We start from the raw sequence: 16307 nt of genomic DNA on the forward strand, positions 1-16307 counted from the left end.
GGTGGATATGACTGTTTCACCATATGGAATCTATGCAAATCCAAATAGCCCGATATTGTCAATACCTAGAAAATACCGTTCCAATTCCAAATCCAGACAGGTCCAAAATCATAGCATGCTCACAACAACAGTATTGATACAGCGTGTTAGTACATGCATCGTATACAACCATCATGTGACTGCCTTTTAGGTCATACAAATGAACATTCAAAGATGTTTACAGCGGAACTCTACGGACGTGAAGACGATTGGAAGGGAATCCACTTTCCCTTGGATCATCTGACCCCAATGCTGCTAAGCACACCTGGAATGCACTTGCACAAAGTTTGGTCATCTGAAACTCAGATCAGATCAATCTCTACAAGTTACAGCCGGTATTTGAATGAACGTGCAACAACATGGCTGCCCAGTACTTCCTGTGTCTTTAAGGAGTACATTTGAGACATGTCACTGGCCACATCAGGGCAAAAGCGGCTTCAAAGTACATGTTCTAATTCAGTGGTTCTTGAGTGTAAGCACAGAAGCACACAATTTAATCATGTCAGCAATAGATGGTTGGTTGGGTGTTCCACTGATCAATCGCACGGTATGGTAGCCGTTATGATGTGGAACGTGTCAAGTGCACAAGAAATGCACATATGAAACAAAATATTTTATAAAATACAGAGTTAAGGATTAATATTTCTATTATTTACCCCATTCCCTTAAATAGCACAAAATTCATATACTATATTTATAGATTTATTTATTACTATTCAAGAATTCATCTATGGTATACAAGGAGTTGTCAAGCAGATATGATTTCAATTTATTTTTGAAGCTATCACTGCTGTCTGTCAGACACTTTATCTCACCTGGTAATTTGTCGAAAATTTTTATAGCAGCACATTTTACCCCTTACTGTGCCAAAGATAGGCCGAGCAAAGGATAGTGCAAGTCTTTCTTTTTTCTGGTATTATAATCATGAATATCACTGTTGTTTTTAAACTGGCCCATGTTGTTGAGAACAAATTTCATTAGTTCCCAATCTTTTAAAAAGATGCCTACAAGATGTGCAACTATGAACCCCACACATTATTCTAACCATTTTCTTATGAGCAGTGAATACTTTTTGTATAAATGTTGAGTTACCCCAAAATATTATTCCGTATGACATCAGAGAGTGAAAGTATGCAAAGTATGTTAACTTACTAATTTCTATATCCTCAAAATTGGCAATTATTCTGATCGCAAAAGTTGCTGAACCTAGTCGCTTTAGGAGATCCAAAATATGGATTTTTCAATTAAGATTCTCATCTATATGTACACCCAAAAACTTAGTATGCTCTACCCCGTCTACTGACTTCTGTTGATGGGTTATATTTATTGAAGGAACTGTACTTTTTGCAGCAGAAAATTGGATGTACTGTGTTTTTTCAAAGTTTGGAGCAAGCCCATTTGCAGAAAACCAATTAATGACTTTTCCAAAGATCTTATTTGTATCATTTTCAATTGGACTTTCTTTTACTGGATTAATAATGATGCTTGTATCATTAGCAAACAGTGTCTGTTCAGTTTCCTGTTTCAGATAGGAAAGGAGGAAGTTCACATATATCAAGAACAGAAGGGGACCCATGATTGAACCCTTTGGAACACCTAATGTAATTTCACCCCAGTTAGATGAAGTGGCAAACTTATTTAAATCCCTTGACCCATGTAGGGATACTTTTTGCTTCCTGTTCTGTAGGTATGACTTAAATCACTCATATGCTATTCCATTTATACCATAGAATTGTAATTTCTGTAACAATGTCATGGTTCACACAATCAAATGCTTTGGGCAAGTCACAGAAAAATCCTATAGGTGACATTTTACTATTTAAAGACTCTATTATGTGGACAGTGAAACTGTATATTGCTGTCTCAGTGGAACAGTATTTTTGAAATCCAAACTGTGATTTACAAAGTATCCCATTACTGTTGAGATGGCTAACCACACGAGTACATTACTTTCTCGAAGATTTTTGATAATGTTGTAAGCAAGGATACTGGCCGATAATTATTGACATCTGTGGTGTCCCCCTTTTTGTAAAGAGGCCTGACAATGACATATTTTAACCTGTCTGGGAAAATACCTTGAGTTAGTGATGCATTACATACGTGACTCAGAACATCAGCTGTAATTGCTCCACATTGTTTTAATGTCTTATTAGAGATGTCATCTAATCCAACAGAACATTTATTTTTCAGAGATTTAATAATTTTACTCATTTCACAAGAGGTTGTTAGGTGAGACTTAATCTAATTTTTTTTCAAAATGGACTCTTCCACATACTGCCTAGCTTTTTCTTTTGAACTGTTCTCACCAATTTTATCTCCTACACTTAAGAAGTGATTGTTAAATACATTAGCTTCTTGTTTACTGTTGGTTAGGATGGTCTCATTCTCTTTAACAGTAGTACTACCTACCCCAGTGGTTACTTTTCCTGTCTCCCTTCTAACAACATTCCATATTGATTTGATTTTATTGCCGGAGTTGTTAATTTCTTCTCCAACATACATATTTCTTGATTTCCGAACAACTTTTCTCAGTGTGATACAATAATTTTTACAGTGTAAAACTACTTCTGGATCTTTACTAGTTCTTGCTGTCTCATACAGTTTTCTTTTTCTTTCTGAAGACACTTTAATACCTGTAGTGTGTAAATGTGTGTGAAATCTTATGGGACTTAACTGCTAGGGTCATCAGTCCCTAAGCTTACACACTACCTAACCTAAATTATCCTAAGGACACACACACACACACACACACACACACACACACACACATGCCCAAGGGAGGACTCGAACCTCCGCCGGGACCAGCCGAATACCTGTAGTAATCCAAGGTTTCTTTGAAAAGTGTGTGGTTTACACTTAGTAATTTTCTTTGGGAAACAATGTTCAAAGAGAGATATAAATTTATCAAGAAATATTTTGCACTTATTAGCATTTGGCTCATTATATACATCTCCCCAATTAACATTTCTTAAGCTTTCTCTGAAGTGCTGTATAGATACTGGGTTGAACGATCTCACACTTTTACTTAATAGTTTCTGAACTGTACACCCTGTTAGGTTTTGTAAGTTAATCAGTTGTGCATCATGGTCTGACAATCCATTTACCACAGGGAAAGCATGTGTTTGTTTTACACCCTCTTTCTGTACAGATACATTATCTATTAGCTACTGTCCTGAGCTATACGTGTAGGGAAATTGATCACTGATTCTAAGTTATATGTTGTTAATAACACTTCTAGTTCACTTTTCCTATCAAAATTACTTAGAGAGTTTACATTGAAATCACCACAGATTAATAACTTCTTCTTTTTGTCTGCTAGACAGCATAATAGGGAGTCAAACTTTTTTATGAACAGCTCCCAGTCTCCTAATGGGGACCTGTAGACTGTTGCTAATATCATTACTACATTATCTAGCTGAAGTTCACATGCACAAACCTCAAAGTGCTGATCAACACAAAATTTGCTTACTTCTACAGTTTTGCATTTATACCCTTGTTTTAGAAAAATGGCAACTCCTCCTTTATCCATCCTAGATCTACAAGTGTAAGATGCTAAATTAAACCCACTTATACCGACACTATCCTTGCCCACAGTTACATGTCAGCAATATAACAAAATAACAACATACACAGGTGGTATTGAAGCACTGACAATTACAGATGTTTGTAAGTGAATATTAGGTGGAAACTTCATTTGAAAACACTCACCACAGAATTAAGTTTCAATCTTTTAGTCTTTATTAAGCTTTCAGAACAAGCTTCTGGGTACACTTTTCTACAATGCGCAACAGTGCATATTAGCTGTTCACATTCTTCTCCATAATCTGAAAGAAAGGTCAACATTTAAGACAGACACATTTGATTCAAAGCACTAATTCTCGTACTATTGTCTCTTTATCCAGTAATTACAAGTACTGGATAAGGAGACAATAGGGGAAATAATAATATGCTTACATTAAGAACGTCTGTTAATAAATTCAGCAAGAAAATACTTTTTGGACTAAAAATATTAATGTGGAGATACAGGGAAACACAAACAATGCATTTCCATCTTTAATGGAATGTCTATGAACAAGTGAAGCTATGTAATTACTGCAAATAATAATAATAATAATAATAATAATAATAATAATAATAATAATAAAAGGAATAACTCAGCATATGAATGAATTCTGTACTATGAACAATACATCTCATCCAGCTGTTTAGAGAAGGGAGCAGAAAAACTTTACAACGACGAACCAAGACTTTGAATTCTAAGGAGGTCACACACCCTTTAAGAGTACTTCTACACGAATCTGCCGAATGAACATTAAATGAGAGCAAAGTGATTACTGAGTAATATCAAGATTCCCACATGTTTTTTCCTGATATGTCCATACACCCATCTTGGGCTGCTCACTTACTGGTTTATGCAATGAATAACATAATCTAATCTAGGCTATAAGATTTAAGACTTCATGTTCCTTACTGCACAGACTGTATAGCAGCCTTCACAATGCCAGCATTCACCAATAAATTAATTCATCATGCTTCATAGATCACTTCAACCAGGAGAACCTCTGTGGATGTAGAATAAGTCAAGATATACAATATAATTGCCACTCCCCATAAAGATGACAGGTTGAGTAGCAGACAGATACAATGAGATGACTGTTACACATTGAGCTTTTGGCCAAAGCTTTCTTCAGCAAAGGAAACACACAAATATTCACACAAGCAAGCACACCTGACGTACACATGACTGTGGTCTCAAGCTGCTCTGGTGAACAGTTTCTTCATTATGCCTGTCAGGAACTCAACATGTCATCCTCATGGTGAGTACCAATTTATTCTTTTCACAATATTGTTGATATTACAACCTGGACTTTCAATTGTTCAAGATATTTGAGGTTATTCGTAAGTACCTTCAGAGTTCCAGAAGGCCGCTGCACAAAAAACTACCAAACAAAGAAAAATGACGCACATCAGTTGATAAAGCATCTCTCCAAGTTTTTATTCACACTGCAAGTGGTCAATATGGGCACTGTTTGTGACGCAGACATTCAAGTCACTGCCCGGAAAAGCACGACAACAGGCCACTTTAGCAATCTTTTCATTGGCGTCAATCTGCAGGCACAAACTAATTCAATGCATCAACATGGAGTGGATGTTGTGTCTAAATGTTCTTATACGCCTTCTGCCTAGAAATGTGCCTGTTACTAAACCTTGGTGCGTATTAAGAAGCTAAACTTTGAGAGATGCTGTATCCACTGATAAGTGCCATTTTCCTGAATGTCATGTAATTTTCATACAGTCATATTCCGAAAGTCTGGAGTTATTTACAAATAATTCTGTAAATGAAAGTGTAACGTAACGACCAAACATGGGTGTATTAGTGCAATCCTGAGCAGTGTATTGCAGCTGCACTGACAGCAGGCGAGCATGGGCTGTTGTCACTAACAATTCAACCAGGCCAGAGCAATGTTTTGAAGCAGTTAGCTTGCTGAAACAGCAAACTCAGCAGTACTGCACAGACTAGTGCAGCAAGGGGCAAGGCAGATTTCCGGACTGACAGTAGCAGTAGTGTCCTAGGATATGTGACCGGGAGTAGCACATATGCACAACAAGTGGCTGTAAGCACTAGTCATTTTGTAATAGAATTATTCTGAGTCTCTCAGACCAACCAGGATGACGGAGCTGTGCTGCTGGACAACAAAACCACAAGGATCTGCCAGTACAAGTTATCGGTTCAAGGCCTAGAAATCAATGGTTCAAGGCAACTGCAGGGCAACAGCTCTACACACCAAGCCCCTCCCCGGATTTGTGCAATAAAGCAGCTGGTCACAACACATCATCTCCGTCACCATGCCTGACTCCTGCTCAAGGAGCAGCGAGTCACTCCATGCACACCATCTGTCTATAGCAATTGCAGGATCGGAGCCTCAATGTGGTGGACATCCCTCACCATGATGTAGCTGGGCAATGCCTGCTGCCATTGTGAACAAAGCATTGTCAAGTGCACACCGTTGGTGTGAAAAGTACGTGGCTGGCCTATGTAAGGGGACCGCTGTTGTGCGACTACTGCATCACCATCGCAGCGCATGGTGGCTGGCAGCCAGCGATCAGAATTCAGTAGTCAGCTGACCACTGACGCAATGTACCAGGCCTGCTCTTCACTTACATCACCAAGGTTTGAAGGGAAGTAATCAAGATGTCAGTCAAGAAAATGAACTTTAATTCTCATGTTACAGCCCAGCTTCTTAAAGTTGTCGAGCATGTCTGCGATGATTGTCCTGTAGTTTGGATATCTTCTGTTTCCTAGGAAACTGGTAATAACTAATTTAAAAGATGTCCATGCTGCCTTTTCTTTTGTTTCCATTTTGTCCACAAATTTGCGATCTGTCGTAAGTTTTCTAATGTCTGGTCCAACAAAGATTCCTTCCTGTAGCTTTGCTTTGGATAAACCAGGAAACAGTCCACAAAGATATTGGAAACACACCCCTTCTTTTGGCAATGGCTTAAAAAATTGTTTCATCGGTCCTAACTTAATGTGAAGTGGTGGAAGAAACACCTTTTTGGGATCCACAAGGGTTTTCCTCTCAACATTTTTAACGCCTTCCTGTAAGGTTTTATCAAGGGCCAAGCTTTTTTTATTTAGTGTTGCTTTCTGTCTCTACTGTCCCATTCACAGAGAAAACAAGGGAGCTTTGTATAGCTACTTTGTTGACCAAGCAACATTGAAATCACTTTTAAATCACCACATAGTGTCCATTTGTGGTCTGAATAGCAGAGTTTGCTTAAAACCAGTTCGAGGTTTTTGTAACATTCTTTTAAGTGAACCGAGTGTCCAAGTGGTATAGAAGCATGCTTATTGCCATTGTGTAGAAGTACTGATTCAAGACTTCTTTTTGAAGAATAAATAAAAAGTCTCCACTCATCACGAGCATATTCTATTTTGAAACATGCCACAAGTCCACAAACATCACTGCAAAACACCAGGCCAACTTCTTGACAGAAGAAAGATACAAACTCCTTTTCCATCGATTGATACCAAGAAAAGGATGTACCCAGAGCCAACATACGTTTATCTTTCAATCTAGATCTTAAAACCTCTGCCGATTCTTTAGAAAGGCCTAGGTCTCTAACTAAATTGTTCAGTTCAGATTGTGAGAATGGAATGGGATATGTTGTGCCAGGATCATGATCATCTCTATCATCCAAAGAGTCTGGAGGAGAGTATTGGTACTTCCGGTCCATGATGAACAAGGCAAATGGCTGATTGAATGTTAGGGTAAGAAATTTTATTTCTGTTTTTCAAATTGAAACCTCGTACATTGCAGGAACAAAAATAGCAGTCATCACTATGATTATTGGGCTTCCTCCAAGCCATTGGTATTCCAAAACGTAATGACTGCTTTTTACATTGAAACCATTGCCTAAGTTCTTCACACTAAACAAACTTTGTGTGGGGCACAAGGCTTATCTTGATCCCCTAACTTTATAACAAAATGGGCAAAATATACTTCTTCAGCAAAATCAGGAATGTTTCTTTGTTGCTTTTTTAACGGTATAGTTACCATGAATGTAGCAGAAGCAATCTGGCGAGTTTATGCATCTTCTGGTAGCCATTGCCCATAACACAACTTCACAACACAAGAAAACAGTCACTACTTTAAAGCTCTAGTAACAACAACACATGAACAGCACAGAGTGAAGAGATACGAGGTGCATTCAAGTTCTAAGGCCTCCGATTTTTTTTTCTAATTAATTACTCACCCGAAACCGATGAAACTGGCGTTACTTCTCGACGTAATCGCCCTGCAGACGTACACATTTTTCACAACGCTGATGCCATGATTCCATGACAGCGGCGAAGGCTTTTTTAGGAGTCTGTTTTGACCACTGGAAAATCGCTGAGGCAATAGCAGCACGGCTGGTGAATGTGCGGCCACGGAGAGTGTCTTTCATTGTTGGAAAAAGCCAAAAGTCACTAGGAGCCAGGTCAGATGAGTAGGGAGCATGAGGAATCACTTCAAAGCTGTTATCACGAAGAAACTGTTGCGTAACATTAGCTCGATGTGTGGGTGCGTTGTCTTGGTGAAACAGCACACGCGCAGCCCTTCCCGGACGTTTTTGTTGCAGTGCAGGAAGGAATTTGTTCTTCAAAACATTTTCGTAGGATGCACCTGTTACCGTAGTGCCCTTTGGAACACAATGGGTAAGGGTTACATCCTCGCTGTCCCAGAGCATGGACACCATCATTTTTTTAGCACTGGCAGTTACCCGAAATTTTTTTGGTGGCGGTGAATCTGTGTGCCTCCATTGAGCTGACTGGCGCTTTGTTGAAAAATGGCATCCACGTCTCATCTATTGTCACAACCGACGAAAAGAAAGTCCCATTCATGCTGTCGTTGCGCGTCAACATTGCTTGGCAACATGCCACACAGGCAGCCATGTGGTCATCCGTCAGCATTCGTGGCATCCACCTGGATGACACTTTTCGCATTTTCAGGTCGTCATGCAGGATTGTGTGCACAGAACCCACAGAAATGCCAACTCTGGAGGCGAACTGTTCAACAGTCATTCGGTGATCCCCCAAAACAATTCTCTCCACTTTCTCGATCATGTCAGACTGGCTTGTGCGAGCCCGAGGTTGTTTCGGTTTGTTGTCACACGATGTTCTGCCTTCATTAAACTGTCGCACCCACGAACACACTTTCAACACAGCCATAACTCCATCACCACACGTCTCCCTCAACTGTCGATGAATTTCAATTGGTTTCACACCACGCAAATTCAGAAAACGAATGATTGCACGCTGATCAAGTAAGGAAAACGTCGCCATTTTAAGTATTTAAAACAGTTCTCATTCTCGCCGCTGGCGGTAAAATTCCATCTGCCGTACGGAGCTGCCATCTCTGGGACGTACTGACAATGAACGCTGCCTCATTTTAAAACAATGCGCATGTTTCTATCTCTTTCCAGTCCGGAGAAAAAAAATCGGAGGCCTTAGAACTTGAATGCACCTCGTACTATGAACTGAAGGACAATAGCAGAAGCCCATTGCTTGGTGATGGCGGGGGAAGGGACAGAGCGACATACAGGCACTGACCTGAAAATACTGCTGGTTTCTCCTGAACAATCTTTATTTTATGTATATCTAATATAAAAACGGCTAAATAACAGTTTATGGAGACCCTAAAAACCAAAATTGAAACTCACTAGAGTGCTGAAATATCAAAAAAAGCTAAAACTAGACAAGCAGTTTGTGAAATAACTGTACGTGATGGCATTTTTTCACTATTTTTTCTGAAATCAGCATTGAAAACACTATAAAAACCACTTAATAAATTTGAAACAATTTTTATGTTGCAGAACTGTGTAATTATTGTGGGTAGCAAAATTGCGACCAGTGAGAAAGTGAAAATGTACATGACATGTACAGAAGCGTTAAAGAACACAGTCCGCTTGAGCAGTTGGAGAAAGGGCTTTTGCCAAGCTATAAAAAAGACAATAGTGTGATGTATTTTCAGGAGTAGTTGTGCATAACTGTGAAGAGAGATGGAGAATGTGGATTTTACAGACAGGATAATTGTAATGAGCACACGTACAAGTAAGGGCAGTGTGATGCATCAAACGCAGTTTTGCTGCAAGAAGCTAGAGAGAGGGCACTCAGTGCTTTTTCTGATGGGACTGCTGCTGGACATGTCAAGAAGGGTGTGTACAGGTGCAGCAAAGGATCTACATTCTGCTGTAACATTTTAAAAGTAATGCGAAGAAATTCACATAAAACAGGTTAGGAGATAGACATGAGGTATGTTCTGTGAACATTAAGTGTTACAGAGATGGAAAGAAAGGGAGTTTACAGAGTCAGCATCACCAGACACAGGGAAATACAGGAAATGGGGCGTATCAGTAGAAGAACTTGGATAATAGACAAAGGGGTGGAAAATGAGGTGGAAGGCAGCTGTTAATTGCAAGAGAGAACCCCCAAGTCCACCTGAAGACTTTCCTCTTACAACTGGATGTAATAAATACTTATGGAGAGGTGGAGTGTGCAGTAATAGATGCTGTAAGAGGTAAAGAGTACAAGTTTTTAGTGGACACAGGGTTGCATGTGCCTGTTGCCAGTACAAACTTAGTGGGTCGAAGGCAATGCAACCTGTCACACTACAGGTTATGTGGTGTTGAGGACAATGATGTGGGACCATTGGAGTAGTTGGACATCGATTTTCGTGTAAGGGTGTTTGATTTTAGCAATGTGTATGGGTACTAATGCATGCGAGCAAGGGCTACAGCATGGTCTTGGTGTCAGATTTTTGTCTCAACATTGTGCTAAAACTGATTTTTGGTAAACTTTGCAGCATATATATATATATATATGCTGAGAGAGAGAGAGAGAGAGAGAGAGAGAGAGAGAGAGAGAGAGAGCACGAGGGAGGTGGGGCAGATGGAAGGGTTGCTGTTCGAATCTGAGGATTTACTTTTGCCAGCAAAGCCTGTGTCTCAACACGAAACACCAACAGGATATGCAATATCGGTGTATCAGAAACCATATCACATTCCAAGGTATTTGCAACTGATTAAGGAAGATTTTATTAACGATCAGTTAGCTGAGTGGATAATGGAAGTGAGTAGTAGTCCATGGGGTACAGGAATCAGGGTCACATCAAAACAGTTTAGGGATGGTTTTAGAAAACACACATTCTCCTGTGATTACTGCCTCTTGAATAGCAAGACTGCAGCAAATGTATATCCAATCGCCAATATTACTGAGACTGTTGGTAACTTGGGATAATGTTGGTACATTTTTACCATATACACTCCTGGAAATTGAAATAAGAACACCGTGAATTCATTGTCCCAGGAAGGGGAAACTTTATTGACACATTCCTGGGGTCAGATACATCACATGATCACACTGACAGAACCACAGGCACATAGACACAGGCAACAGAGCATGCACAATGTCGGCACTAGTACAGTGTATATCCACCTTTCGCAGCAATGCAGGCTGCTATTCTCCCATGGAGACGATCGTAGAGATGCTGGATGTAGTCCTGTGGAACGGCTTGCCATGCCATTTCCACCTGGCGCCTCAGTTGGACCAGTGTTCGTGCTGGACGTGCAGACCGCGTGAGACGGCGCTTCATCCAGTCCCAAACATGCTCAATGGGGGACAGATCCGGAGATCTTGCTGGCCAGGGTAGTTGACTTACACCTTCTAGAGCACGTTGGGTGGCACGGGATACATGTGGACGTGCATTGTCCTGTTGGAACAGCAAGTTCCCTTGCCAGTCTAGGAATGGTAGAACGATGGGTTCGATGACGGTTTGGATGTACCGTGCACTATTCAGTGTCCCCTCGACGATCACCAGTGGTGTACGGCCAGTGTAGGAGATCGCTCCCCACACCATGATGCTGGGTGTTGGCCCTGTGTGCCTCGGTCGTATGCAGTCCTGATTGTGGCGCTCACCTGCACGGCGCCAAACACGCATACGACCATCATTGGCACCAAGGCAGAAGTGACTCTCATCGCTGAAGACGACACATCTCCATTCGTCCCTCCATTCACGCCTGTCGCGACACCACTGGAGGCGGGCTGCACGAGGTTGGGGCGTGAGCGGAAGACGGCTTAACGGTGTGCGGGACCGTAGCCCAGCTTCATGGAGACAGTTGCGAATGGTCCTCGCCGATACCCCAGGAGCAACAGTGTCCCTAATTTGCTGGGAAGTAGCGGTGCGGTCCCCTACGGCACTGCGTAGGATCCTACGGTCTTGGCGTGCATCCGTGCGTCGCTGCGGTCCGGTCCCAGGTCGACGGGCACGTGCACCTTCCGCTGACCACTGGCGACAACATCGATGTACTGTGGAGACCTCACACCCTACGTGTTGAGCAATTCGGCGGTACGTCCACCCGGCCTCCCGCATGCCCACTATACGCCCTCGCTCAAAGTCCGTCAACTGCACATACGGTTCACGTCCACGCTGTCGCGGCATGCTACCAGTGTTAAAGACTGCGATGGAGCTCCGTATGCCACGGCAAACTGGCTGACACTGACGGCAGCGGTGCACAAATGCTGCGTAGCTAGCGCCATTCGACGGCCAACACCACGGTTCCTGGTGTGTCCGCTGTGCCGTGCGTGTGATCATTGCTTGTACAGCCCTCTCGCAGTGTCCGGAGCAAGTATTGTGGGTCTGACACACCGGTGTCAATGTGTTCTTTTTTCCATTTCCAGGAGTGTATTTGAGGAATGGTTCCAATCAATTGGATGTTGTTTCCAAAGGATGGCCGTGGCCGATATAGAATTTTCGGTACCATGGGAACACTAACGGTTCAAGAGAATGCTGTTTGGATTGAAAACTGTGTGTAGATTATTGGAGAGTGTGTTGTGAGGTTTCAAACCATGTCTGTGTGGAGCTTACCTGGACGATATCATTGTACTGTCAAAAGTCACGGTGCAGCATATACAACACCCAAAGAAAGATTTTAAAAGATTGAGGGCTGTGCGTCTTATGCACAGAGAAGCGCCATTTTGTATTAGATGATGATGATGATGATGATGATTGGTTTGTGGGGTCCTCAACTGTGCGATCATCAGCACACGTACAAAGTCCCAATCTTTGCATGGTTGAATTTAGCCACTTTCACGAATGATGATGACACAAACACCCAGTCCCTGGGCAGAAAAAATCCCCAACCCGGCCAGGAAACGAACCCGGGACCCCTGCATCAGAAGAGGTGGGATTTTAGGGTATGTAATTAGTGAAGATAGAGTGACGACAGACCTGGGGCTAGTACAAGAGTTCCTATGCCTACGTTAGCTAATGAAAGGTGTGAAATCCATTTGGACAGAGGAGCATCAGGGTGTGTTTGAGGAATTAAAGAGAGTTTTGACATATAAAACTCAGTTGTAGTATAATTCCAGACTTTCTGAAGGAGTTTATCCCTTCCTGTGACACATCTAACCTTTTTTTTTTTTTTTTTTTAGGGCACAAAAAACAACTGGGGCCATACACACCCAAGTCAAAACTATAGCACAAAGACAGGGAAGAGTTAAAAATGACTATACAGGTGTCCCAATTGATGTCATAGAAGACAGCTAAAAATAGACACGTGGAAAAAGGGCTAAAAAGACGCCATACAGAAACGAAGGACCAAAACTAAAAATTTTTGGCCTTCGCCATATTGCTCTGTCAGACAAAAAATAAAACGCGGTCAACAGCCCGTGCATCATTTGCTAAAACAGCTGATAACTCAGACAGCAAAACCAAAGGGGAACGTAAACAGTTAAAAAATGGACATTCCATCAGGAAGTGGCGGACAGTTAAAACTTGGGTGCAATGTGTACAAAGTGGTGGGTTAGTGCCACTTATCAAATGACGATGGCTAAAAAGGCAGTGCCCAATACGTAGCCTAGTTAAAATTACCTCCTTCCGACGGGAGGGCCGAGATGAGGTCGCCCAACTGCTGGGAGAGGCTTAATAATCCTGAGCCTATTCCTACGAAGGGAGGAAAAATTGGCGGTGCCAAAGGGACACCACCTCCTGACAGATGGCAACACATAGATCATCGGAGGGAACATAGGAACTCGCGGGCTGAGGTAAGAGGACTGCAGCCTTGGCAGCAGCATCAGCAGCCTCGTTTCCTGGCAGACAGACATGACCAGGAACCCACAGAAGCATCACACTGGCTCCACCAAGAGTGAGCAAGAGACAGTTTTCCTGGACCCACTGCACTAAGGGATGGGCAGTGTACAGCGCACATAGACTTTGAAGGGCGCTGAGTGAGTCTAAGCAGAGGACACAATTGAGAAGGCTGTGTCACTGGATGTACTTCATGGTCTGATACAGGGCAAAGAGCTTGGCTGCGAATACTAAACAGCGTGCCGGAAGCCGATATTGAAAGACATGGGTGCCAATGATGAAGGCACACCCGACCTCACGGTCAGTCCGAAAGCCATCAATGTATATAAAGGTACTATCGGGAAGTTCCATGCGAAGGTCATGAAACTGAAGGCGATAGACCGAGGCTGGAGTACTGTCCTTAGGAAGCGAATGAAGGTCAAAGTTAACACGGGCTGCTTCACAAAGCCAAGGCGGTGAAGGGTTCACACCCATCGGGAAAGTTGCAGATAATGTGTCGTTAAGCCTCCATAGCAAGTGCCAAAAGCTGACTCCCGGAGGTAACAGAGAAGTGGGACGCGCCCCATCCTGGTGATCAAAAGAATCATCGAAGGCAGATGCATGGGATGAGTGGCCACATATGGCAGACAAATGGCATGCATACCTGCCAAGGAGAAAGTCACGGCGTTAGGATAGTGGTAGTTCATCAGCTTCAGCACACAGACTCTCAACCGAGCTAGTGTAAAAGGCACCCGTGGCCAAACAGATGTCATGTTGGTGGATAATGTTGAGACGACGTAAGAGGGATGGATGTGCAGACACATAACCAAAGCACCCATCATCGAGTTTCGAACAGATAAGGGACCTGTACAAACAGAGGAGGGTGGTTCAATCAGCACTCCAAGAAGTACCATTGAGGACACATAGGACACTGAGGAACCGAGTACAGCAGGCTGCCAGGTAAGACGCAAGACCAAGAGTGTTTCCTGTTGAACATGAGCCCCAGGAATTTCGTAGTTTCAACGAACGGAAGGGCAACAGGCCCAGGACGTACAGATGGTGGGAGAAACCATTGGTACCGCCAGAAATTCATACAGACAGTTTTGTCTGTGGAAAAGCGAAAGCCATTGTCGATGCTCCAGGAGTAAAGACAGTCAAGACATCACTGAAGACACCACTCAGTGAGACAGGTCCACGGAGAACTGCAATACATGGCAAAATCGTTAACAAAAAGGTAGCCGGAGATGCCCACTGGGAGCCAGGCAATTACAGGGTTAATGATGATAGCAAAAAGGACAACCCTCAGGGTGGAACCCTGAGGCACACAGTTTTCCTGGATAAAGGTGTCTGACAAGGCAGAACCCACACACACCTTGAAAACTCGGTCTTTTAAAAATGCCTGAAGGAAACAGGGCAGGCGCCCATGGACGCCCACCGTGTAAAGAGCACAGAGGATACCAGTTCTCCAGCAGGTGTTGTAGGTGTTCTCCAAATCAAAAAACATGGCCACATTCTGGGATTTCCATAGAAAACCATTCATGACATGGGTGGACAAAGTAATGAGAAGGTCAACTGCAGAATGCCGCGCTCGAAATCCACACTGTGCATTCTTCAGTAAATTGCGAGACTTGAACCACCATACCAGCCGGGCATGAATCATACGTTCCATCACCTTGCAAACACAGCTGGTAAGAAAGATGGGACGATAGCTAGAAGGAAGGTTTTTGTCCTTACTGGGCTTATGTATGGGTATGACAGTGGCTTCATGCCAGCATACAGGATACATGCCCTCTGTCCAGATGCAGTTGTACATGTTAAGCAGAAAGTGCTTACCTGCAAGAGAAAGGTGCTGCAACATCTGAATGTGGATGGCATCTGGCCCTGGGGTGGAGGATCGGAATGAACTGAGAGCATGATCTAGCTGCCCCACAGTAAAGGTGGCGTTGCAGTACTCACAATTCGGAGAAGAGAAGAGTATCACCCGAGTCGCCTTCACGCGTTTCCAATAGAGGAAGGCAGAGTGATAGTGGGAAGAGTTCGAAACTTCCACATAATGGCGGCCCAAGGTATTGGAGATAGTAATAGGGTCCACAATGACATCATCAGCTACTGTCAGGCCGGAAATCGGGGAATGGATCTTGGTCCCAGAGAGCCATTGGAGGTCACCCCACACGACAGAGGAGGGGGTGGAACTGTTAAAGGAACTAGTGAATGAAATTTATTTTTACAATCTCGAAGAACACAATGACACTTTGCACGCATCTGTTTATAATGAAAGCAGTTTGCCATCATAGGATAGTGGTTAAAAACGTGGCGAGCACGTCTCCATGCTTGAATTGTGTCACGGCATGCCTCAGTCCACCAAGGGACTGGGACACGAAATGGTAAAGATGAAGTGTGAGGAATGGAACATTCTGCAGCAGTAAGGATAATGTTTGTGAGATATTCCACCTGGTCATCACAACTGGGGAAATCTTGTTCTTTGGTCACCAGGGAGGAGTAAAGCTGCCAGTCAGCCTTAGGAAGCTGCCATTTGGGCGAGCACGCAGATTGGGTAGGAATCAGCAAACGGACAGCACACAGGAAATGGTCACTTGAGTAGGTGTCAGAAAGAAAGAACCACTCAAGACGAGGGGCAAGCTGGACAGTGCACATGGATAG

The 16307-nt window shown here is 42.9% G+C and overlaps 1 protein-coding gene across 3 annotated transcripts in view; it reads right to left on the reverse strand.

Annotated features, from left to right (window-relative positions):
• LOC126480733 (uncharacterized) overlaps positions 1 to 16307 on the reverse strand; it is a 145452-nt gene that overhangs the window by 96264 nt on the left and 32881 nt on the right. For all 3 annotated transcript variants that reach the window (XR_007587460.1, XM_050104005.1, XM_050104004.1), the window contains exon 2: positions 3748 to 3863. Coding sequence is in view for 2 of the 3 variants with exons in the window: in XM_050104005.1 (XP_049959962.1) it covers positions 3748 to 3863 (116 nt within the window). In the remaining variant the exon portion in view is untranslated. The remainder of the gene's footprint in view (positions 1 to 3747; positions 3864 to 16307) is intronic.

Source organism: Schistocerca serialis, chromosome 5 (assembly GCF_023864345.2).
Source record: "Schistocerca serialis cubense isolate TAMUIC-IGC-003099 chromosome 5, iqSchSeri2.2, whole genome shotgun sequence".
Classification (NCBI taxonomy): Eukaryota; Metazoa; Arthropoda; class Insecta; order Orthoptera; family Acrididae; genus Schistocerca; species Schistocerca serialis.